This window comes from Lepisma saccharinum, chromosome 8 (genome assembly GCF_977018435.1).
Source record: "Lepisma saccharinum chromosome 8, izLepSacc3.1, whole genome shotgun sequence".
NCBI lineage: Eukaryota > Metazoa > Arthropoda > Insecta > Zygentoma > Lepismatidae > Lepisma > Lepisma saccharinum.
This window is the reverse complement of record NC_139236.1, coordinates 47,184,992-47,209,459: the sequence shown is the minus strand read 5'-3', so window position 1 is coordinate 47,209,459 and position 24,468 is coordinate 47,184,992. Positions and strand designations below refer to the sequence as shown.

At 39.9% G+C, this 24,468-nt stretch overlaps 1 protein-coding gene across 1 annotated transcript in view; it reads right to left on the bottom strand.

Annotated features, from left to right (window-relative positions):
* The window catches only part of LOC145991454 (methyl farnesoate epoxidase-like), a 49,643-nt gene that overhangs the window by 15,810 nt on the left and 9,365 nt on the right, over positions 1–24,468 (bottom strand). Inside the window, exon 2 of the mRNA XM_083127458.1 lies at positions 1,199–1,295. Within this exon, the coding sequence (XP_082983584.1) occupies positions 1,199–1,283 (85 nt within the window). The 5' untranslated portion in view covers positions 1,284–1,295. The remainder of the gene's footprint in view (positions 1–1,198; positions 1,296–24,468) is intronic.

Here is a 24,468-nt window from a genome sequence, read left to right as displayed (position 1 = left end):
GGATTTGAAAGAATAAATATTCAAAATGAACATGAATTTGGTAAATCTTTTTGAATTTGAATAAAATATTCAAAAAATAAAATTTGAATAAAATGTCGATGCTCATGAATTAGTAGCTATGAATTTCTGTTGTCACTTTTTACTTGTCAAATATCTGTGAAACTACGCGCTGAATAGAGAAATGGTTTTAACACAACTTATTTTTTAAATTTTTTTGCAAGAGGAATAAAAATATTAAGAAAATCAGGTTTCTGTATAAAAATTTGAGTGACCTTCAAATGATCTTGAAAATGTCCTCTTACTAAAACATACAGTACATAATGAAATTCGCTTTCCCACTGAAGTCATTTAACTATTATTTGAAAATTTATTTCAAAACGTTTCGTATATGCACACACACACTCACACACACGCGCACACACACACACCGGGTGTTTCATAAACAATTGAGGGATTACAAAAATTTATTGGAATTAAACAATTGAACTTACGTTAATGAATCCAGTCCAGAAGAAACGCGTCTAGTTGGTTCCACGGTGCAACACCAAGTCGTCTACTTCGTTGATTTGGAGTCAAGTAGTGTATTTGGTGTCTGCACCGTTTGCACTACCTTTCGGAACGGTGCATATGTGGTGTATGATCACGTGGTGCGTGCTAACTTATCATATGAACATCTAAAGCAGCAGGCAGGCATTTGTTGAAATCGAACACCGCTATCCGTCTACTTGAACATCATTTCCTTGCACCAGCCTGACACCGGGGTACACCTGCACTACACCGAGTGTCAAAATGTGCAGCGAACTAGACGGGGTTAGTGTTGTGGGTGATTTGAGTGTCACCTAGCGGCAGGGTTGCGAACTCTCAGCTTAACAAAACATACACCCTCAAACTGTTTGCGTTCCTCGATCGTTCTGGACTGGTTTCGTTAACGTAAGTTCAATAGTTTACTTGCAATAAATTTTTGTAACCCCTCAATTATTTATGAAGGATCCGGTGTGTGTGTGTGTGTGTGTGTGTGTGTGTGTGTGTGTGTGTGTGTGTGTATATATATATATAATATATGATTACGTCTAGCTGTTAGCATGCAATCCTAATTTAAAATTATGCACTTTCTATTTTACAGTTAACCTATTATGTTAACACTACTTTGCGAGAAAGGATTTGCATCCTTGGCTTTAGATCACAAGCATTCGCTCACCTGGTGGAAGTTTCTTCGCCTTTCCTGAATTTAGAAAAATGTACAAGGCTGCCGTGAAGACCAGCACGACCCATAAGAATAGCATTATGTGCGAATCCTGGAAAATGATAATTAGGATGAATTACATATATGAGAGGTAAATTCGTGTTTTCTCTTTGAATAGTAATTTTATATATGTATTTAATACTGTTTTTTTTTTAAAAAAACATCAGTTCTAGTTGTATGTACAATCACTAGGCCAAATTGTTAGGAATTTTCTTTGCCATTTCCCTCTAGCTTTTGGTTTTGTCCAAACTTTTTCATACTAAACACAAGCGAAAACATTACACCTCAATTTCACTTCTAAAGATACTTTAACCATTTATTAAACCGTTTTTATGAAATTACAATGTTTGGGCTGCTAATACGAAGTGCCATGTCATGTCCTACAGCGGAACATTGTCATATATTCTGAGCATGCAAGATAAAATACCTTATTGTTATAGTAATGGGATCCAGAAATTAAGCATTTGTAACATAAAATCCCGGTAATGATTTAAAATACAATGATTTTTCTCAGTAATTGAAACTGCATGATCCTACAAGTCACATAGAAAGTTACACTGCAAACTGACGAAATAAATTTGCTGCATAGAAAGAAATTCCTCTGGAAGGAAGAGCCTAACAAAATGTTTTATTCATTGCTGTATAATAAGTGTTTTATTCTGCGCAAGGAAAAATGATATCACCACCTAACCTCCTACACTCTGTCCAGTCATTTTATTATTTCAGTTCTAACAAGTTCTAACATGGGTTGGGAAATTAAATTGATGTTGAAACGGAACTTCGTGTAGTGGTAGGGTATCCTATTGGTATTGAATGCGGAGGTACAGTGGGATCCATGAGTATTATCGTGCAAATTGTCCATCACCATGTTCGTGAACTTTATTTGACCCAATAAGAGCTTTAAGAATTAAAAGAAAACTCAAAACAAGCTGTTGGCAACTTCTGCACCAGCATACATAAAAATCCGTCGCTTAAAAACACACAGGATGCAAGAGAAAAATTGATGAAAATAGTCATGGACAATTTGCACGGTAATACTCATGGATTCCACTGTACTACTATTGACAGTCGGCCAATATTTTCGCCTAATGAGGTGCACATGGAAAACTTCGAAACTTTGCCCTTTTTCTCGGAAATGGCTGGCTAGTGCGCGCTGATACAGTAAACGAAGTTGTGTTTTATAAGGCGTATATTGATACAATTGTAGGTTGAATTGTGTCTTCTGCAAATCCAATATATATAAAGCCCCAATCCCACCACTGACTGACTCACTGACATAAATTTTCTCCATGAAGGAAGCCCCGGAGGCGTAAAATGCCCGATTACGACCCCCCAAAAAGCCGAGAAAATTAAAAAATCGCTCAATCGGCCCTTCCTTAAGGGTGAAAATAACCCTTTTCACGTCCTTAGCAACCGTTGCCACGGGCATTTTTTGCAGCACACATTTTTTCCTTTTTTTTTTTATAAATGTATATTTGGTTGTAGCTTTGCTGTTATGCACCAGTTACATTTGTTTTACATTTTATAATTTTACAATTTCATAATTTTACAATTTCATAATTTTCAAATTTCATAATTTTATAATATAATATTTTCTCTCACAATATAGTTTTTAAGCATATATATTATTTTCTTCGTTGGGTTCCTCAAAAGTACTGACAAGGCGTATGCGCCATTATATCCTGCTTCCTTTAGATCTCTTAAGAAATAATCACGCGTAGTTACATTAAGGCGACATTCAAATATAATGTGATCAGGTGTTCCTTCAGTTGCACCACACTGACAGATTGGGGATTGAACGATCTTCCTAGTATACAGGTCTTTAGGTGCTAGGGTGTAATTTAGCTGACATCTAAGAAGACTTGTTAAAGAGTTTCTTGAGAGGTTAATGTCTTGATACCAAGGTTCTTTAGGTATAAGTGGTTGAATTGAATAATATTTTTTCCCATTAGTCTTCCCTGTAATTGTCCATTGTTTCTGCCAACTTTTCAACAATTCTGTTTTAGCATGCGACTCGAGCGCTTTTGCAGAAAATTTGATCCGAAGCGATCGGTGACTTGATTCTTCAGCTGCGTACTTGGCTAATGTGTCTGCTATGTGGTTCCCTTCTATGGACGTATGCCCAGGAGTCCAGACAAAAGAAATACTGTATCCTGAGTTGGTTAGTTTGTGATATAAATTTTTTATGTTAACAATGTACCAGTCTACATAGTAATCAGCTGTTATCGATCCCAGGGAGTGTAAGACTGACGCTGAATCAGTGGCTATCACTACCCTCTTGAGGTTTTTCTCCTGTATATACAACAATGCTTGACGAATAGCAAAGGCTTCCGCCGTGAATATTGAAAACTCTGCTGGTAATGAGTAGATTTTGTATTCCATTAGATTATTGCAATATATTGCAGCTCCAGTGTTACCAGTTGCGAACTTTGATGCGTCTGTATATACTATGTAAAAATATTCATGCACTACAGAGTGTACATATTCCATGAATATGTTATTCACCATACTTGGCATTGACGTTCGTGTATCTTTATCTGGATATGGAGGAAAGTGAACGGGAAGTATTGTTGCTAATTTAAAATAGTCTGTCGTAAAGCACGGAGACGTTGAAAATCTAATAACTTTCGGTATGAAATCCTTAATCGACTTGTATGCTGTGAATAAGATTGGAAGATTTAATTTATATTTAGCTGTACGGTTTGATGACATTAAGGCTTGTAAAAGTGATAATTTTGGTATTATCGGACTGGATATGGAAGACATCTTTTTCATTAAGAATTTTCTCGCAAGATATTCTGCCCGTAGATGAAATGGTGGTTCTCCTACTTCAACAAACGTAGCCTGTTTCGGTGTTCCTTTCCATAGACCAAAGATTCTACATAAACTATGATATTGTATTGAAGATATTTTCCCAAATGCCCAATTTAGATTATTGTTAATCAAGAAAGAGCCATATTCTAATCTTGAGTTTAGCATTTGCTTGTGAACAATGTGGAGTAGTCTAGGATCTGCTCCCCACTTTTTCTTGACTGTGAGACATTTTATAATGTTAAACGCCTTAAGCACCTTTTCTTCCATGTGTTCTACTTGTGCTTTCCATTTTAATTTATCATCCAACATAATACCAAGAAATTTGTGTGTCCTAGTTTGTTTTATATGTGATCCATTAATGTCTAACACAACTGGAGTTTGTAATCTTTTTCTATGGAACACAACTACAGATGATTTTTCTACGTTAATGTTTATGCCATTGTTACCACACCATGTGCATAATTCGTTTAAAGCCAGTTGTGTTTTCTCTACACCATCAGATAGATTCTTGCTGCTTTTGTATATAACAATATCATCTGCATATTGCAGTCAAGGTACCTTTATAAGGTAGGCCATTCCCGAGGTTCCGAGATTTTCTCCCATGATTCTGTGCGCGCTATGACGTCATTAAGAGGACAGAATTGAACTTACTTCGTTATCGTATACGGAAGCTTGAGATAAATGGGTCGATTATTTACTTATACACACGTTTTCTTGAATGCCGGTAGAATGAGAACAAATCAACCTGTTTGTGCTCTTGCCACGTGCAATAATAATAGAAGAAAATCGCCTGGAATAAAGTGATAATCGCTTCCCAAAAAGTTGCTGTAGCAGGATTGATTCAATTTGTTCCTCCAAATTTCGGACTTACTCTGTGGTGCAACCACAGGGGAGGGCAGGGGAATTGTCCCCCAACCTTCGACGGAAGTCAATTCTAGGGGGGGCAAACATTGATGGCCAAAGGCATCTGCAGGGGGCACAGAGGAGAAATTGCCCCCTTCTATTTCAAATTTTATACAAATAAAAATACATTTCGTAAAATTTTCTTGCTCGCTTTGCTTACAGTGCCAGCTTTTCTCAGTCTCGTCAAGTTCAGAGACGTAGCTAGGGGGCGTCGGGAGTCGGCCATGGGCGCCAAATAATCTAATTTAAAAAAAATGTGAAAGAGAGAATGCCTTGGCGCCATGTGATATTATTTGTTCCCTATTAAATCAATATTGTTTTAAATTGCAAAAATTGGATCAAAAAATGTTCTTTCTCGCTTCGCTCGCAATATAATTGTTTTTTGTAATGTGATGTATTTAAATAATATGTTTTGTATATATGTAATGAAAAAAACTTTGAATACGTACATAATTTAGTGTTAGCATCTTGCATATGTATTTTCTTATTTTATGTCGCTCCATGTTGCATATGTGTAAAACATATGAAAGTTATACATGTTATATGTACAAAAAAGTATCTTCGGCATGCATTTATCATTCATTTTCTGCCATTCAAAAATACAGTTTGTGTGCTTGTTTGATAGGTTTGGAAGTTAACAAAGAGAAAACTGAATATATGCTTACAGGCCGAAACCAAGTGTTAGGTAATAATCAAAATCTAATTATTGATAACAACTCGTTTGAACCAGTTTCCAAATTCAAATACTTAGGAGTAATATTAACAAATGAAAATTATATTAAAGAGGAAATGAAAAGTAGGCTTAATTCAGGAAATGCATGTTACTTCTCTCTTCATAAACTTTTGTCTTCTCGTTTAATATCTAAGAAACTAAAAGTTAAAATATACAAAACAGTAATTTTGCCTGTAGTATTTTATGGGTGTGAAACTTGGTCCCTTACATTGAAAGAGGAACATAAATTGAGAGTATTTGAAAATAAGATCCTTAGGAAAATCTTTGGACCTAAAACGGATGAGGAGACTGGTGAGTGGAGAAGGTTACATAATTTAGAACTACATAATTTGTATTCATGTCCAGATATTATTAGAATAATTAAATCAAGAAGACTTAGGTGGGCAGGCCATGTGACACGAATGGGAGAGGAAAGAGGAGTTTACAGGATTCTTGTTGGGAAACCTGATGGTAAGAGACCTGTAGGAAGGTCAAGACGAAGATGGAGGGACAACGTTGAGATGGACCTAAGGGAAATCGGTAGGGATGGAAAAGAGTATATACGAGGGTTGGAACTTAAATAGTGGCAACTATTTATTCACAACCGATACACAAGAGTTACATGTTTGTATCTGTTACTGTCCTTCAAAGTAGTCACCAGCGTTGTGTAGAACCCGTTGCCTGCGATGTGGAAGTCGTAGTATACCGTTAGCAGAGCCTGTTCTGTTGATGGTGCGAATGGAGCGGTCTACTGCCTGTTGAATCTCTGGAACAGTTCTGAAGCGAATGCCACGAAGTGGTTCCTTCATCTTCGGAATCAAATCAAAGTCACAAGGACTTAAGTCCGGGGAGTATGGTGGATGGTACAGTACTTCCCAGTCCCATCGACCGAACAGAGCAGCCACAGCTTGCGCTGTATGCGCCCGTGCATTGTCGTGCAAAATGATGGGTGGGTTGCGCAGAAAGTGTCGCCGCTTCTTTTGCAAAGCTGGTCGCAGTTGATGCTCCAAAAATGAACAGTAATACTGGGCATTGACAGTCTGCCGTGGAGGAACGTAATGCGTTAGGATAACACCATCACAGTCGTACACGAGAATCACCATAACTTTCACCACACTGGGGCTCTGACGCACTTTCGACTTTCGCGGTGGCCCATAATGACGCCATTCGTTGGATTGGCGTTTCAGTGTTGGCTCGTAAGATCTGGCCCATGTCTCATCCAGTGTTACGATACGGCGTAAGAAAGCCTCACCTTCGCGCTCATAGCGCTCCAAGTGCGTCTGAGCAGCGTCGTAACGCATCCATTTCTGAATTTCCGTCAACTCATGCGGAACCCATCGTGATGCAATTTTGCGCATGCCCAGGCGTTCCTTCAGGATGCGAAGCACAGTCGTATGCGCTAATCCGGTTTCGTGGGTGAGCTCACGAATCGTCATGCTTCAATCACTGTCCACTAACGCGGCAACAGCTTGCACTTCTTCTTCAGAGACGCTAGGACGACCTGCCCGATGCATGTCTGCCACAGTTTGCCGACCTTCGTTGAAGGCTTTTACCCACCGTGCCACTGTTCTGTACGGCAATGCCGATTCCCCGCACGCCTGTGAAGCCCTTGATGACACTGTCGTGCTGTACGACCTCTGGCACATTCAATCTTGATCCAACTCCGTTGTTCCTGTTGGAAACTATGGAAAACTATGGAAAACATAGTGACCTTCACGTTAGACCGCTCGCTCACAAGTGACTGTATTTCCCTCGCTTGTGCGCCTGCCTGTGATGTGGGACGGGCGAGTCCATTTGCTCGGAGGTAAGGTAGGTATGTCAACAATGTGTGCTATCAGCGCCACTACTACATTCCATTGCATAGTGTCTCCACAGCAGTGTTGCCACTATTTAAGTTCCAACCCTTGTAGAACTTGCTCAAGATAGGGAAAGATGGAAGGCCTGTGTTGCTGCAGCCATGAACCTTCGGGTTTAAGAAGGCTAGGGAGTTAGTTAGTTAGTTAGTTAGTGCTTGTTTTCAATTATTAGCTAATGTAAAATTTCTGGTGTTGAAAAAATATTTCAAATCGTTTGTTCCAAATAAATGCTTTAGCACAGACATCTACCTCCCTTTTGCGTAATTTATGAGGATAATAACGTCTTTGATACTACTACTACTACCACTAGTAATAATAATGCCATTATTAATGTTATTATTATTACTATTATTATTATTGGTACGTTTATCCTGGCACTTTCTCCCTCCAGATAAAACTTTGTGGTTGCGCCTCCGGTCTTATCTTCCACACTCGCCTATCATCACGTATGCAACTTTCAAAAATCTTTACACAATCGGAACTCAGTTTCTAAGTATTGCTTCATTGAATATTGAGTGCAAGATAAGATTTATTAGCTTTCAAGTTGAAACATCATCCGCGAAAATAATACTTTGAACATCTCGTAGGTAGTGAACACTAATTAACAATTGCACTGTTACTTTACTTTATGTGCGTTTGTTGAGAAATTGTGCTGAAAATATAATGTACGACTTACAGGACAGGCGTTTCTCCCCTGCACATCCTTTCAATCTTCTCGTCAATCAATGAGAAGAGCTGTCATGTAAATAATGGCCAAAGAAGCTATCCATTCAGGCCCGTAGCCAGGAATTCTTTGTGGGAGGGGAGGAGTCAATCCTAGAGGGGTCAAATTTTTAATATATTGTGTCGCATTGGCACATATTATGGTAGGGTACACAGAGGCACTTGCCCCCTTCCCCCAAAAGCTATAAGTAACAGAAAGGGGATAGTATCTTGAAACTCCAACGAACAAAAAAAAAAAAAAAAAAAAACTTCGAGCAACATCAAATAGCAATATTTCGATAATGACCTTTCCAGGTTGCCAAAGAATATAAAGTTTAACATAAATAGGCTAGTAGGGACTGTACCTACTGGATATTGTAATTGATTGATTTGGTGTTTTAATTCCACTTTATGCACACTAAGGCTATTTGGGACTGGACCTACAGTTTACAGTGTCATCATTAATATTTGATATTAAGTTTCATAGAAAGAATTGTTTTAATATGGCGCAAATAATTTTACGGGGGCTCCCAGGGCCGACTCCCGCCGCCCCATATAGCTATGGCTCTGAACTTGGACTATAAGAATAGGAGAAATTGTGAGCGAAGCGAGCAAGATAATTTTACGATATGTATTTTTATTTGTATAAAATTTTAAATTGAAGGGTGCAATTGCCCCTCCGTGGCCCTTGCAAGTACCCTTGGCCCTCTGGAAGAAAAATGCAAGGAACCCGTCCTCCCCGATGGCGCAGTGGTAACGTCATCGCCTTGAAATCAAGGGGTCCCGGGTTCAATACCCGGTGGAGGCACAAAGTGGTTCGGATCCCAATTTAAACTGTGGGTCCAGTCCTAATTAGCCTTAATGTTCATAAAGTAGACTTAAGAAACCAACTCAAACCAAACCTACCTGTATTATTGGTAAAACACATTTTATGTGTGTGTTGGATATGGTATGAGATTTAATTAGGAAAAGCGATGGATAATGTAATATTTATACAAAGTAAATTAATGTATTATGTTCTTACAACAAATGTAACTATTACAGAATAGGAAGCCAGTGACGAAATTAGCCGTAAGTTTTTTTTAATTCCTCGCAGTAGTAAATATTGTTAAAATAAAATCCAAGAATTTAGATCCTCAACTCAGGTGCATAAGAGATCAAATTATAATTCTCAGCTTGCATTTACTTCCGATTATTAGAAGTATCATTCGACCGAAAAGCAATCTCTGACTGTTGGCTGATACATGCGACGTGCCTAAAATACAGGAAAACATAACAGCATAATCGTTCCATTATTTTTGTTTTCTATTTGTATTGCTTTTATTTCAAGTATTATTTACCCTTTGGCTAATCGCAAAGATGAAAATGAATGGTGAGTAGATGAAATGGATGATCACAAATCCATGTGGATCACAAACAGTACAGAGTACTACACAGATTGTTGGCCCATATGCCTAGTAAGCCCGCAAGAATGAAGTTCCTAGGATATATTACCTGGAAGAAATATTGCTATTTGAATGTTTCCCGAAAAGACACCCTTTATACAATAGCCATCATCTAATTCATTCACGGGCTCGGTAGCCGAGGGCGTTAAGTGGTCGACTTTCGATTTCGCCTCCGAAGTTCCGGGTTCAAATCCCAGCATGGCCATAGGTGTTCTCTGCGAGTCAGGCACGTATCCAGGAATTCCTTTCGTGGGGGACTAAACACCATATTTTTAAAGGGTATAGATAAAACCTCACAATTGTATGTTTAAGGCCAATGGTGGCAATTGGGTTTAAAATGGGAGTGGGGGGTGCAAGAAAAGTTTACTTTCTCTTCCCTTGGTATACAAGGGTTAGCATAAAGAGGTCATAGTGTGAAGGCAAAAAAATGGGGAGCAACTATCCCCAAAATCGTCGCCACTGTTCAAGGCTGCCAAATTATTCAGAACGTGAAATCGGAACATTTATTACCACTCAACTCCTCTGTTTCCATGCATTAACATTGTGTGCCGGAACCATCTCAGTATGTGTGTTTGTCCATTTCTTATCATCAGACATCAAAACATCTATGGCGTCTTCGAGTGTTTTTACGAAGCTGTTACACACGCACGGGATGGACAATCCACTCGACAACGCGAGACTCAAACTGTGGGCTGCGAACTGGACGCAGAAATTTCTCGAATATTTCTCTCTGATTCGAGCCTGAACGCCACTACTGTGTCTTGTCCTCCCATGTTTACAGTTCTTATAAAAGCCGAAACTCACCAAATTATTCATATTGAAGCCTAAGCACTCGCAAGTGTTTACAATTGTCTGTCACAACTTCCGCAGTCTTGTCGTATATTGGCACAAAACAAAGTAAGTCTTCTCGAATACAGTTCGAAACAATTAATTCACAATGAAAACCCTTCCGATCCCAACACATCTAGTGTTTCTTCTCCCAATATGATTAAATGCTTACTCATTTATCTCCAGTGACGTGCCCAAGGGAGGGTTGGTGAGGTCATAACCCAATTTAACCAAGTATTCCTTAAAAAATGAACGTCAAAGAGAGGAAAAGATGGCAAAATAAGGACTGACCACCAAAAATTGTATGCATAACCCTCCTCTTCTAAAATTCTGGAAAAATTTGGTCCGGGCACAACTAACTCATCACTCAAAACTTTGATTTTTAGTTGATCTGTGCAGCTTATTTCTTTTTTTAATTAACCGCTCCAATACCCGTTACTGCTTAAATATTCATTTTAGAGAGAGACCTTCGATCTCTTCGGCCCTCGACCCGAACTAGTACTACACTGAGGCTCCGGAAATTCCGCTGTCGTTAATGTCTTCTGCTTTGGACCCGAACTAGAACTAGTAGTAGACTTCGTTACTTTATGGTATTTAGTCCTTTTCATTTTCGAATCACTAGATCTTATAAAGCCACCAATAGACTGTATGAACTATCACACTTACCTTTGAATACTCATTAACCGATTCTGTTGTACAGATCAACCTGGAAATTGAAGCCGCGTATTTTAACCTCATTATATTCTAGAACGTTCCACAGATAAAACGATTCGTTAATGTTGCCAGTAGTTCGACTCCTTCTCTTATTCAAGAACGTTCCCTCTCGCGCTTTCCAGAGATTAAAAAATTACAATGAATCGTCCTACGCGTGGCGCTACGTTTGCAGCTTCCAAATGCTGACAAGTCCTTGCATAGTGTTGCGACAACACCGAAAGCGCAAGAAAAGTTTTAATGCAATATTATCAACAACAGGCTTATAGAACATTCTCCGTGTTGCCTTGGTAAGTATTTCTCTCCTTATATATTATCGACACACTATTCAAGAAAACAAAAACCTAATTTTGCCGGATCCTGTGGCTGAGTGGACGCAGTCTGGCTCGAGCAGTGGTCTGAGACGGTTGTGTTTGCGCGTCTCTCTAATAGCTCGAAGCCACGTAGCGCGTATTACTCGCGAGTCCGGTTGAAGTGAACCACGGCGACTCTGCCAACATGGTAATCAAGAGATTGAATACACTAAAACTGAACTTCAGTCAAGTGCGAAGGAAACCAACTTCGACGGAAATACACAATTGGATCAGCAAGACCATGAAATTGAAACCGGAACAAGTCGTAAGTATTGAAGTAGACAATTATAGACGTTGTATCTTTCTGAAACTACTATCGAAAGTAGTGTGTGAACAGTTGTTGCTACAGTCAAACGGAGAATATAAATATAGTGACGAAGACGGGGATTGTCCAGTGCTTGTTACGTGGGCGGATGCAAATTACGTGATAGTTAGAGTGCACGTTGTCCCGAGTGAACTGTCCGATGACGCCATTCGATCGGTCCTGAGTACGTACGGTCAGATAATATCCTTGGACGATGAATGGTATTCCAGTTATCACATTTATCCAGTAAGAACTGGCCGTAAAATCGCCAAAATGAATCTAACTCGTGCGATTCCATCGTACGTCACAATCAGTGGCGGACGATACTGGGTGACATATAGCGGGCAAGACCGTACTTGCAGTTACTGTGACCTTAGTGACCATTTTTACGTTACCTGTCCGTCCCGACGTCGTCAAATGGAGAAACCCGAAGATACGTCCTATGCCGGGGCGGCGCGTCCTGTCCCGAGGAATGTGCCGGCTGCTGAGAAAATGATGACCCCGACACCCACTATACTACCTGTGCATCTGAAACGCTCCGGAGACCAGGAAAATGAGGACAACGTACAAGCTTCACTACAGGGTGTACCTAAAAATAACGTACCAGATTCCACTTTACCACCCAGTGTAGAAAACAAGACACCAGCAGACGTCCCTAACCCCGTCAGTGTGGACCAAGTTAATGTCAACCAAGCAGCCCACGTAGCAGAGAAGAATGGGGAAGAAACAATGGACGTTACCCTCGAGGTGCCCAATAGTCCGATGCAGCAGGCAGATGACCATGCAGGTGAAAGTGGAAACTCCGAGACGGCGTCCCCCGCATCAGGCACTCTTCCGAAAACAACGAAGGAACCAAAAAAGAAGAAGAAACGCAGTCTCCCTACGAACGATACGGCGTCGACACGGCGGCAAGATGGCCCTCATCGTTCGGTGTCTCCAGTGTCTCGGCGACTGCGTAGAACGATGAGTGCGACAAGAGACCAAAGTGCGAAATCTAGTGGCGGCTCTGATTGGTCGCTTGACGTCAATGTGTGATATATGTCTACCATATCCTAGTTATGAAGTGTGTTGTCCGCGTTATAATGGTATTAGGGTTATGTTTGTCGCATGTCGTAGTGAAATTGAAAAAGGTAAATAGTTTAACGTCAGTAAATGCACATAACATTCCCACCGGGTATACTAGTACAGAATCCCACATGATGACCCCCATATATCATTTTGCAACAATAAACATTAACAAGATGAAATCTAGTGTCAAGCATCATGCATTCTTGGACTATATTAAGCAAAGTCACCTGGATGTAATTTTCCTGCAAGAAGTCGGGACCGACGATTTCTGTCTGGGCAGTGAATATACCGTGTATAATAATTTTACTCACAATTCTCTAGGAACCGCCATAGTTGTGAAATCAGGCCTCCATGTAACGGAAGTTTACCATCACCCGTCTGGTCGTATCACATGTATCCAAATAGGAAACATATGGTTTTGTAATGTTTATGCACCATCAGGTACCAACGCTAGAAATACTCGGAACATATTTTACGCTACAGACGTGGCGAAGGCATTAGGTGGCTCCCGTCAAAACATTGTGCTGGTGGGTGATTTTAATTGTACTCTAAGAAGACAGGACCAATATCCAGGATTCCATACATCACCTAGCTTGCAGGCGCTGGTTGAAGGGTTTAAACTGCACGATGTTTGGGTGGCTAAAGGTCCGAATATAGACGGCTACACATACATACGTGCCGACACAGCGAGTCGGCTTGATCGTTTTTACGTTAGTGCACACATGATTAGCAAAATATCTGCGATTCGAATTTTCCCAACGTGCTTTAGTGATCATTTAAGTGTACAACTCGACATGAGTTTGGATGTACCTTCAGTTGGACGAGGGCGGGGATTTTGGAAGTTCAATGTACGGTTATTGGAAGATGAACAATTTCGTACCGAATTTAAACAAAAATGGAAGAAGTGGGAAGAAATGAGCGTACGTCAAACTGACATTATTATGTGGTGAGACACTTTTCTAAAACCCTCCATTAAATATTTCTGTTTAGCATATAGTCGTGACAAATACTCAGATTTCAATAAGAAATATAACTTTTACTACAGAGTGCTTCACGAACTAACAACACAGGTAATACAAGGGAAGCCAGTGCGGCAAGAAGTGAAACGAGTGCAAGCAGTGCTGCTGAGCATGCACAGAGAGCGTATGCAAGGTTACAATGTTAGGAGTCGTCTTCCTATGTTTGATGCACAAGAAGAAGCCTCGTTGGTGCAGGTGTTAGCAGAGAGACGCAGTGCACAGCGAAAGAGAATAACGTGTCTCGATACAGCCACGGGGAGACTAACCGAACCCAAGTTAATACGAAAGTACTTACGGGACTTTTATGCAGATCAGTTTAAAGAGAAGGAAGATCAAAGCTCCCGTCGCACTCCACTGCAAGGGATGGACCTTCCCATGTTAACGGATGATGACCGTCGCTATTTAGAACAGCCATTCTCAAAGAAAGAAGTGTACGAGTCTGTTCACAGTGGAAAAAGAGGTAAAGCTCCGGGAATCGATGGTGTCCCGATAGAATTGTTCCAAACCTTTTGGACTACGGTGGCTCCACTGTTCACACGCTGGCTCAATGCGGTGTTTACGAAGAAACGCCTTGGACGAACGAGTCTTACGGGTGTTATGGTTTTGATTCCCAAAATATCTCAGCCCAGAAAGCCAGAAGATTTCCGGCCAATCACATTACTATGTGCTGATTATAAAATCTTTGCACGTTTGATCACCCGAAGGTTGCAACGATTTGCGGATACTTTATTAGGGCCGTATCAATATGTATATGGTACAAGTGGTAAAATATTTCACATTCTAACTAGTGTACGTGACATCATCACTTCTATGCAAGATATTGAAGGTTCTCAAGCTGCTTTAGTGGCGTTAGATTTCAAAAGTGCCTTTGACTCCCTCAGACATGACTATCTTTTCCAATACTTTGGTAAAGTGGGATGTGGTGATTTCTTTGTACAATCTATACAGAGCTTATACAGAGAAGCTCGAGTTCAGTTATCTATCGATGGTTTTCTGTTGCAAGCCTTTTCTATTCAGCGCTCTGTTCGTCAAGGATGTCCCTTTTCCTTATTTGCATTCTGCGCAGCTCTGGCTCCATTTTTACGACTGATGCATGCAAAACTTCAGGGACTCAGGCTTCTTGGGAGAGACCACAAAATATGTGCGTACGCAGATGATGTAACCGTAATCGTGAAAGATCGGCTAGACTTGACTCGTATGGAGGCCGTACTTGAAACGTTACGAAAGCAGACGGGACTTAGTTTGAACCAGAAGAAATCTAAAATCCTACCCCTAGGGTGTAACCCCAGTCTGTGGACTGAATCTGTATCTATACCCATTGTTGATAAAGTGACAATTTTGGGAATAAACTTCACTACTACCATCACAGAGACTGTCTCCAGAACCTTTACAACTATTCTCCCAAAAATCCAGGCAGTGTTGAACATGAATCGTTATAGACAATTATCCTTACGCTCTAGAATACAGTATGTGAACATGTTTGCATTATCGAAGTTGTGGTATGCTGCGCAAGTTTTGCCTGTTACTGCGAAAGACGCGGCGCAAGTACGAAAGATGATAACGCGCTTCATATGGCATGCACATTTGTTTCATGTCGCACATGAAACGTTATGCCTCCCAGCAAGTAAAGGAGGACTGAACTTGCGCCAAGTGGAGAGACAAGCCTCAGCCTTGTTTCTACAACGGAACATTGAGTTGCTTCTACAATACCCTGATAGTTTAACAGCAAGATTACTACATACTCTGATAGATGAAGTGGAACTGCGAACACCCATTTATCCAGGGAAGATCCCTTCCCACTACAACTATTTGAGGACAACTCTTGTCGAGTTTTGCTATCTCCTAATCGGTTCACCTCACATGGATGTCGATGGCATGACAGTGAAATTTTTCTATAACCAATTGACTTGCAGGTTACACCACCAGCCACGAATTGTGCTTCTCCGAACTAATGTAGTGTGGTCAAACGTATGGAGAAATATATCTGCCTCTCATCTTTCTAACCGCGTTCGATCTTTGTGGTACCTAGTAGTTCACGATGCCATTGCGACCGGTGCTCGAAAGTGGCGATACCAGATGACTGACAGTGCTGTATGTTCCAATTGTCATCAAACTGAAGACACTTTACGACATCGCCTTGTAACATGTCCCGCAACGGTCGATCAATGGAAGTATTTGTGTAAATGCCTTGGTACTATATGTAGAACATCGCCCGATACATTTACTGTAGATCATTTACTGTTACCAGACTTTGTGTTCTTCCCTCTTACTAAAGTAAGAGCGGTCCAGTTTTTAGTAGCTCAATATATTTATTATATTTTAGGACATAATTCAGTGTCAATGCAAATTTCGCTGCAATATCACTACAGTGAGCATTATTACCAGATGGACCAAGCCAACCGCAAAACACTCTATGCAAATTTTTTGCAGGCCCTTTTCTTGTAAATACACCTAATTATGTAATATAGATCTGATATATGTGTCATGTTATCATAGGATCATGTAAGTAGACCCTACTGCATAAAATAAAGAATATTAAAAAAGAAAAAAAAAAGTGGTTAGCACATCGCGCTGGGACGCCAAGGGTCCCGGGTTCGAATCCCGCTCAGCCATGGTTGTATGTGAATGTCCATTTATCATTTTCAACATTTCGTCACTCATTCCCATCTTCGTAAATTAGCTAAGAGGAACAAAACGCGAAGTAAAATAAAATAAATCAAATAAAAAAAACTAATTTTAAGTAGTGTAAACTGAAAAAATTAAGGGGCGCTCCAGCCCCCTGATCCCTCCTTGGGTGCGCGCTATTAACAATAACAGGGTTATAGAACATTCTGTGTCTTGGCTCGAAAATTATTTATCTCAAATTATATCACATTATTTAAGAAGCCATGAACCTAATTTTATGTAGCGTAATTTCCTGAATGGGGTGCTGGAGCCCCCTGATTCCCACCTTGGATACGTGCTTGACTCGATAATTATTTCTCTCCTTAATTTATCGTCACGTTATTTTATTTCACACCACAAGAAACCAAAAACCTCATTTTAGCTATTGTAAACCGCAAACTTTCGGGGGGTTCGAGCCCCCTAAGCTCCCCCTTGGATACGTGCCTGCTGCGAGTGTCCCTTCATCAATTTAAACTAATCATCACTCATCCTGTTCGTCGCGATTAGACAAAAATGGAAGAAGACACTAAATAACAAAAACAAATTTATCCTCGTCGTGGCGATCAACTGGAGAATCTGAAAAGTAGCGTAAAAATATTAAAGGGAAATTCCAGGATATTCAGTAAAAAGTCATCAGAATATGCCCGGACAAGAACTTTCCTTAGAATTAGACATTTAAAATAAATGCAATAGGTTAGCTGGAAAGAAAAGCTGGGAGTGGACTACAGCCTACAGGGACAAGATATCACGCATATAATGTATGAAAAATAAACTATGCATTGTTTCGGAATAAGTGTATTATTCTATCGCGTATTTGATCTCTTGTTGTGAAATTAAATTAACAGGATTGGTGTATAATATCAAAAGATGCATGAAAACACAGCGTTTCATGGGCCATCTGCTACATTCTACGCATAGCTTTCTTCCGCTCGTGTCCGCTTGGTGACGTCACAAGCTCTAGCCAATAACGTGCAAGTCGCGGAGTGGCCCCCTCTGTATTGCAGTAATCTAGCATACTTCATTTTTCCTTCAATTCTTAATTGTCGAGATACATTATATTTCTCACAGATCAATAGCACACAGATGAATAATCTCATGGTTTTGAAAAGGTTCCTCAAACAAGGGTGACATCTACATAATGAGGAGTTTCGGCCAAATACAATTACGCATATATTGTTATATACTCAATGCGAAAATATCTACATCGTGCTTGTTTTAACTAAATGTTTAGGGGCATAATAACAAACAATTATTTAAAGCTTGCCGTACTTGTTGTTGTCCATGGAAACGGACGTTGCTAGGGAACTTAAAGAACGTTTATTTTCACCCCGAAAACTACTGTAAGGGAATTATGCTAGACTTTTCGAATTTCAAAATACAAGCGTCAGAATTTATTACAGAGGCAAGGTAGAAATTTGAGGGGAATGACGGAAAACGGTTGTTATCCAATTACGTTAAAAAATGTGATAATGACAAAAGACGTAAGTATTGCATTTTCAATTTAGTCACTATTGAATTCGTTTATGCAAAACATCCAACTAATTATCTTGAAACGTTTACTCCGTTCATTATTAAGAAAATAGACAATAATATTTTCAATATTTGAGTCGCGGTGGCTCAGTCGGTAATGCGTCTGATTGATTGATTGATTGATTTAGTTTATTTTACTTCGCGTTTTGTGCCTCTTGGCTAATTTGCGAAGATGGGGATGAGTGATGAAATGATGAAATGATGAATGGACATTCACGAAGAACCAAGTCCGACCGGGATTCGAACCCGGGACCCTTGGCGTCGCAGCGCGATGTGCTAACCGCTTTTTTTATTTATTTATTTAGTTGACACTATTACATATTATTGTGCATGTTATACATTGTAGGTAATTTTAAAGTGAACATTACATTGAGGAAATTTGCATATAACATATCTCTTTTACAACGAGGGATCATTTGGTATTCCTGGTGCAGGTGATTGATAAATTGGGTGTGAAACTCTTGTTGCCTATATATGGATACAAAAAGGGCATATTGGCCTAAGAGCCATTGTACACTGTGGCGTTTTGTTTTTGGATAATATGCAAAGGACGGATACAAAAGAATATCTACTGAAATGTTACGTTCTGATGTACGACAAATTGTACTCACAAATTTTTTGATATATAACCATGATTCTTGGATAATTTGACATTCATTAAGCTTATGCACTAAATTATATTGTACATTACATGTAGCACATATTGGAGTATTTACTAATTTTATATCATAAAGTTTAACTCCAGTAATGAATATTTGGTGTACAATTATATACCACGCTGATCTGACTCTTAACATAAGGTATTCCATATATATGTATATTATTATATATATTATTATATATATTATATATTATATATATTATTCCATATTTCCCGCCAATTGATTCTTGGATTCCGATCTACAATTTTACACTGTTTTTGTGATAGTGAACACATTCCTCTATATATTTTTGACGTCACTTGCGTTGGAAGGATAGGAGATTGTATTAAAGCGTAACTGATATCCACTATTGTATTCTTAAAATACCATAATCTGTCTGGAATTCTTGTAACATCAATGGGGGCCTCCAATTGAATGTTGTCCAAGGCGTGTCTCAGAACTTTACTCTTGAGGCTGTTTGGGTGTTGAGTCAGTGTCGTTACATCAGCTTGAATACGTAGAGCCTGACTTTTATATTCCACGTTTACAAGGTTCATTCCCCCTTCTGCATAGGGTAAACAAAGCGTTGCGTGATTTACACGCAAGATTTGACCGTTCCAGACAAACCAGTTCACAGCACTCTTGAGCTTAAAAATATCCAGTTGCCTCAACGGGAGGATTTTTGCTACATACCACACCTTGGAGAGAGCGTACACCTGTACAAACGTCACTCTTGACTGTATACTAAGTATTCGAAATTTATTCATTTGTAGAACTGCTTTAACATCATTTATCTATCACTCTGTCATAGTTTAACTGGATCATTCGTTGAAGGGAGCGCGCGAAAATTATTCCAAGTATTTTTATCGATGGAACAACATGAAATTCTCCGCTCTGAGGGTAAGTTATATCCGGGTTTAAATGCATAAGATTTGATTTTTTTCTGATTTACTGTGAGCCCTGAAGGAGGACCAAATTCCTGTAATACTTTAGACGTTGCAGCAATATCAGACTGCGTATTTATTAATACATTGACATCATCAGCATAGGCTAACACCTTTGTGTTTATAGATTGTATGGTGATGCCTTGTACTTGCTTTTCTAATGCAGAAAGGAGGGGTCTCAATGAGATACAGAAAGCTATCATCGATAATGGGTCACCTTGTGTTACTCCTTTGTGAATAGGAAGTTCTCTTGTCATGAATCCATTTATTTGTATTTTGGATGTTGCGTTACTAAGGCTTTTAAATACTGACAAAAAATGTCCACGTATATCGTACTTTTGAAGCACATTAAATATGTAATCATGGTGTATCGAGTCAAATGCTCGCTCAAAATCTATTGCTAATATAGCATTGTCATGGTTATTGCTATTGACTCTATAACAGGTAAGCACTTCATGAAGCGTTTGTAAGACATTTGTAATTTTCTTGTTCATACCAAAAACATATTGTGTATCTCCAACTAGTTTTTCTACATAGGGCATAAGTCTGCCTAGCATACAGCGAGAGAATATTTTATAATCAGTACATAAGAGGGTAATGGGTCTATATTGACCAACTTCAGTGGGTTTCACACATTTTGGTATTAAAACTATAATCCCAGTATTTGAGGATTTTCTCATTTTGTACCTTCGGAACACTGCATTTATCCATTCAGTTAGTGTTTTTCCCATCAACGTCCAAAATGTTTGGTAGAGTTTGTTTGGTATCCCATCCAGACCAGGTGCAGAAAACAGCTTCCCCGACTTAACCGCACGGAATACTTCTTCGCTTGTGTAGTTGTTATTTAATTCCTCACGTTCCTCATCGTCCAGGACCTCGGACAAGGATTCCAAATACGTCAAATCTACATTATGTGTTATTGGTTGGGAAAATTGATTCTCAAAATAGTTGTAAAATCTGTTACGTATTTCCGGGCCTGTTTTTATTTTAATATCAGAATTATCGTTTATTTCGCTAATAAATTGTCTTTTCGCATTGTGTCTTTCTTGCAGCACATGGCTTATAGATGCAACCTCTTCTTTATCAAAGTGGGGGAGTCTGCTGCGAATTTTTACCCCTTGTCGTCTTTCAGCTGTCATCCTCAGCAGTACAGCTTGTACACGTTTTACCTCTGTTTGCACTTGTTTCCCTTCAGTGGCTTCTTGAATAAGTTCACGCAGCACACGGTAATAAAAATTATATTTATTATTTCAGCCAGTAGAACGTTCCTTACAATAACTAAGACAAAACCGTTTTATGCCCGGTTTAAGAATTTCATCCCACCAGCGAATTATATCACTTTGTCTGGTACGGTGTGCTTCCCATACATTCCATTGGTCCTGGAAGGCTCGTTGAAAATTTGCATCTGTAAGGATAGAAGCATTTAATTTCCAGTAGCCATACCCTCTAGGTACTATAGGTATATCCACATTTATCGCCATGATTACGGCACTATGGTCTGAAAAACAGGTGGGTGTTATACTAAGTGACTTGATTTGTTGGCGTAAATGTGGTGTTACATAAAATCGATCTAAACGGGAAGCACAATTATTACGAATGTACGTGTATCCTTTCTGTTCAAAATATTTGTCATTCCATACATCTGTAAAAGTAAACCCATTTACTAATTTTTGCAAAGAATTGGAGGTATTAAAGCCAGGTCTTTGGTCCTGCGGATGCAGGACACAATTGAAATCTGCCGCGCAAATTATATGTTCTCTTGTACCCTACATTTCAGTAGCGACATCCGTCGCAAAAAACGCATCCCTCTGTTTCCTAAATTGTGTCCCTGAAGGTGCATATAAATTATATACCCAAACATTAGCTATTTTTGCTGAGATAATTCTACCATTGGGAAGGCACGTCACATTTGTAATCGGTACGGTGTTACGTACTAACAGGGCTGTTCCTGTCGCTTGGAAGGTCACATTATTATAGACTAATATGTTTGGGGGAAGGTTAAATGCTGTTATTCCACATTCTTGAAGAAGTGCTATGTCTAAAGATGATTGTAGAAAAAAATCTCCTAGCGCCTCCTGTTTAGTGAAAGATCGCATTTTGTTAATATTAATCGTAGCTAAACGGAGAGTAGTCATCATATATACAATTAACAGAAATTTAAGAACTAGGGTTACCCAACACTTTGAATTACACATTTTGCCCAAAGGACACTAATATTCGTACACTGTTTTTCCACTCACTTCCATGCACACGAAACGTAAACCTTGCATATGTGCACGGTAGCTCGTGCAAACACGTGACCAAGCATCATATACCTTTACTCATTTTACACATGCTATTTCTGACTTTAATTTTTACTTGCACCCACACATTCACCAGACACACTAGGGGAAACACTGAATTTGGATCCGATCACAGGTTGTAAATCAACACTCGGGGCCAAATTTGTCACACTTTGGGATCTGGTTATACGCACTGGGAAGGGGGCTATTGCCTGCTGCTTCACGTTCTTCTTGTGGTGGGGGTTAGGTGCCACATTTTGTTGTACTTTTTTCTTCTTCAACTGCTTCTGTTCCTGGAGTCTCTTCATATTTGATTTTCTTTTGGCATTGTCCTTCGTTCCTGTTGTGGCTTCGCCAAACTGAACCTTGCTTTGTTGATCTTCCATTGTATGGGATCCTCCTGCTTCGTACATGTCAGTCTCCATTTCACGATTACTAGTAGTGTCAGACTCGCGCATCGCTTGATCAGTAGTTTCCAGACTGCCAGTCACCAACACGTTATCCCGTACGTCACTGTGAAAATTGTCTAAGATGCCACATCTTCCGCCCACGATGTTCTGTGGATAGACGCAGGTAGAGGTGTTTCCTTCGTAGGGTCCATTTTGTGTTCTAAAAGATCAGCTTTTTTCGGCTCTATTTGCAGATTTTTATCGCGTTCATTGTTAACATTTTTTTCTTGCAACTGCATTGGAATTGGCAACACTGTAAATTGTATGTCAGCCTTTATATCCGTCTCGTGAGCTGAACGTTGACTAGGTGGTCCATGTACCCTTGCTGCATATGACTGCTTAGGCTGGATTTCTACAGGAGTAGCACATGCTCCAGTATTATCTTGCATCACTCGCTCACCCATAGCACCACGTCGTTGTGGACAAAACCGTGCTGTGTGTTGAGTGTCTTCACATATTTTACAGGTAGGTTTCTGTCCATAATATGTTACCCAATATTGCATACCCTGTATTGATACATAGGACGGGATTAGCTTATTCAGAACCATTTTCACCAACTTAATGCCTGTACGAGTTTTATAAATATGCTCATCCGAATATCGCTCGTCCACCGGAGGGGTCTTAATTTCACCATATTGCGCAAGCACTGTACGGATATGGCTATCGGTTATTTCCATTGGTATAACATGTAGTCTCACTAGTGTAGTTGTCCTATCAGCCGAGTCTAATCTAATTTCATGTTCATCATCCTCATCACAATACACTAACTTCCCTTCACATTTATTAATTAACTGTTCGCCTAATAGACGCGTCACTAACTTAATATATACGCACTTACGGTATTGGTCCAGTTCAATACTTAATACCTGGTCTTCAGTCAATGCAAGAGTATCCCGTATCCAACGATGAAGCATCAGCGATGATGGGTACTTCTTCACACTTGAAAACCACAACTTTAGCGTATTTACACGACGGAATTCCATTTTCCTTCAATTTAACAACTTTACGTAACTTGAAAATTTACGCGTTTCGCGTCGTCTAGCACGCCAGAGTCCCGATGACTCACCGGTTCACGAGCAGAGGCACGGCGATGTTGCTCGCCCGGGCACTTCCGCGGAACTCCCAACCGCTCTGCTACAAAGTTGGGCGGTAATGCGTCTGACAACCATGCTAAAGGTCCCCGGCCGTTTAAATCCGGGAACTTTTCTAACGTTGGAAGCGGCCCCGGTGCCCATCCAGCGTCGATAACATGGGTATCTGGGGGAAACCCTGGGGGGTGAAGGCGGTCAGGGGCGTGATGCTGATGACATCACCCCATTCACGACCGGATCAAGAAAGTGTGGGGCGTTACCCCCACACCCCCCTATACGCCTTCATGGCGTGGTGCTAAGCACAGGGGAGCACTTTTCCTTTTTTCCTTTATATTTGTACCTTATTAGAGCCCATACACACATTCTAAACTTTTCAAATTAGCGAACTTATATACATGTTTCCCATCATCCAATACAACATGCAGATATTTTCAAAGTCATTAGGATCATTGAGGAAACCCATCTGTAACATGATTACGCCCACAACGTGGCCGAAGTTCACGCATACGAGGGTACAAGACGCGGAAGTACGCGAGTCCATCCTATATATATAAAGCCCCAATCCCACCACTGACTGACTCACTGACATAAATGTTCTCCATGAAGGAAGCCCCGGATGCGAAAAATGCCCGATTACGACCCCCCCATGATATTGTCCCAAAAGGCCGAGAAAATTAAAAAAATCGCTCAATCGGCCCTTCCTTAAGGGTGAAAATGCCCTTTATTCACGTCCTTAGCAACCGTTGCACACATTTCCAGCACACATTGTTTCCTTCAATTCTTAATTGTCGAGACACATTATATTTCTCAAAGATGAATCAACTCCTCGCTTTGAAATGGTGCCTCAAACAAGGGTGACATCTATATAATAAGGAGTTTCAGCTCAGATAGAATTACGTATATATTGTT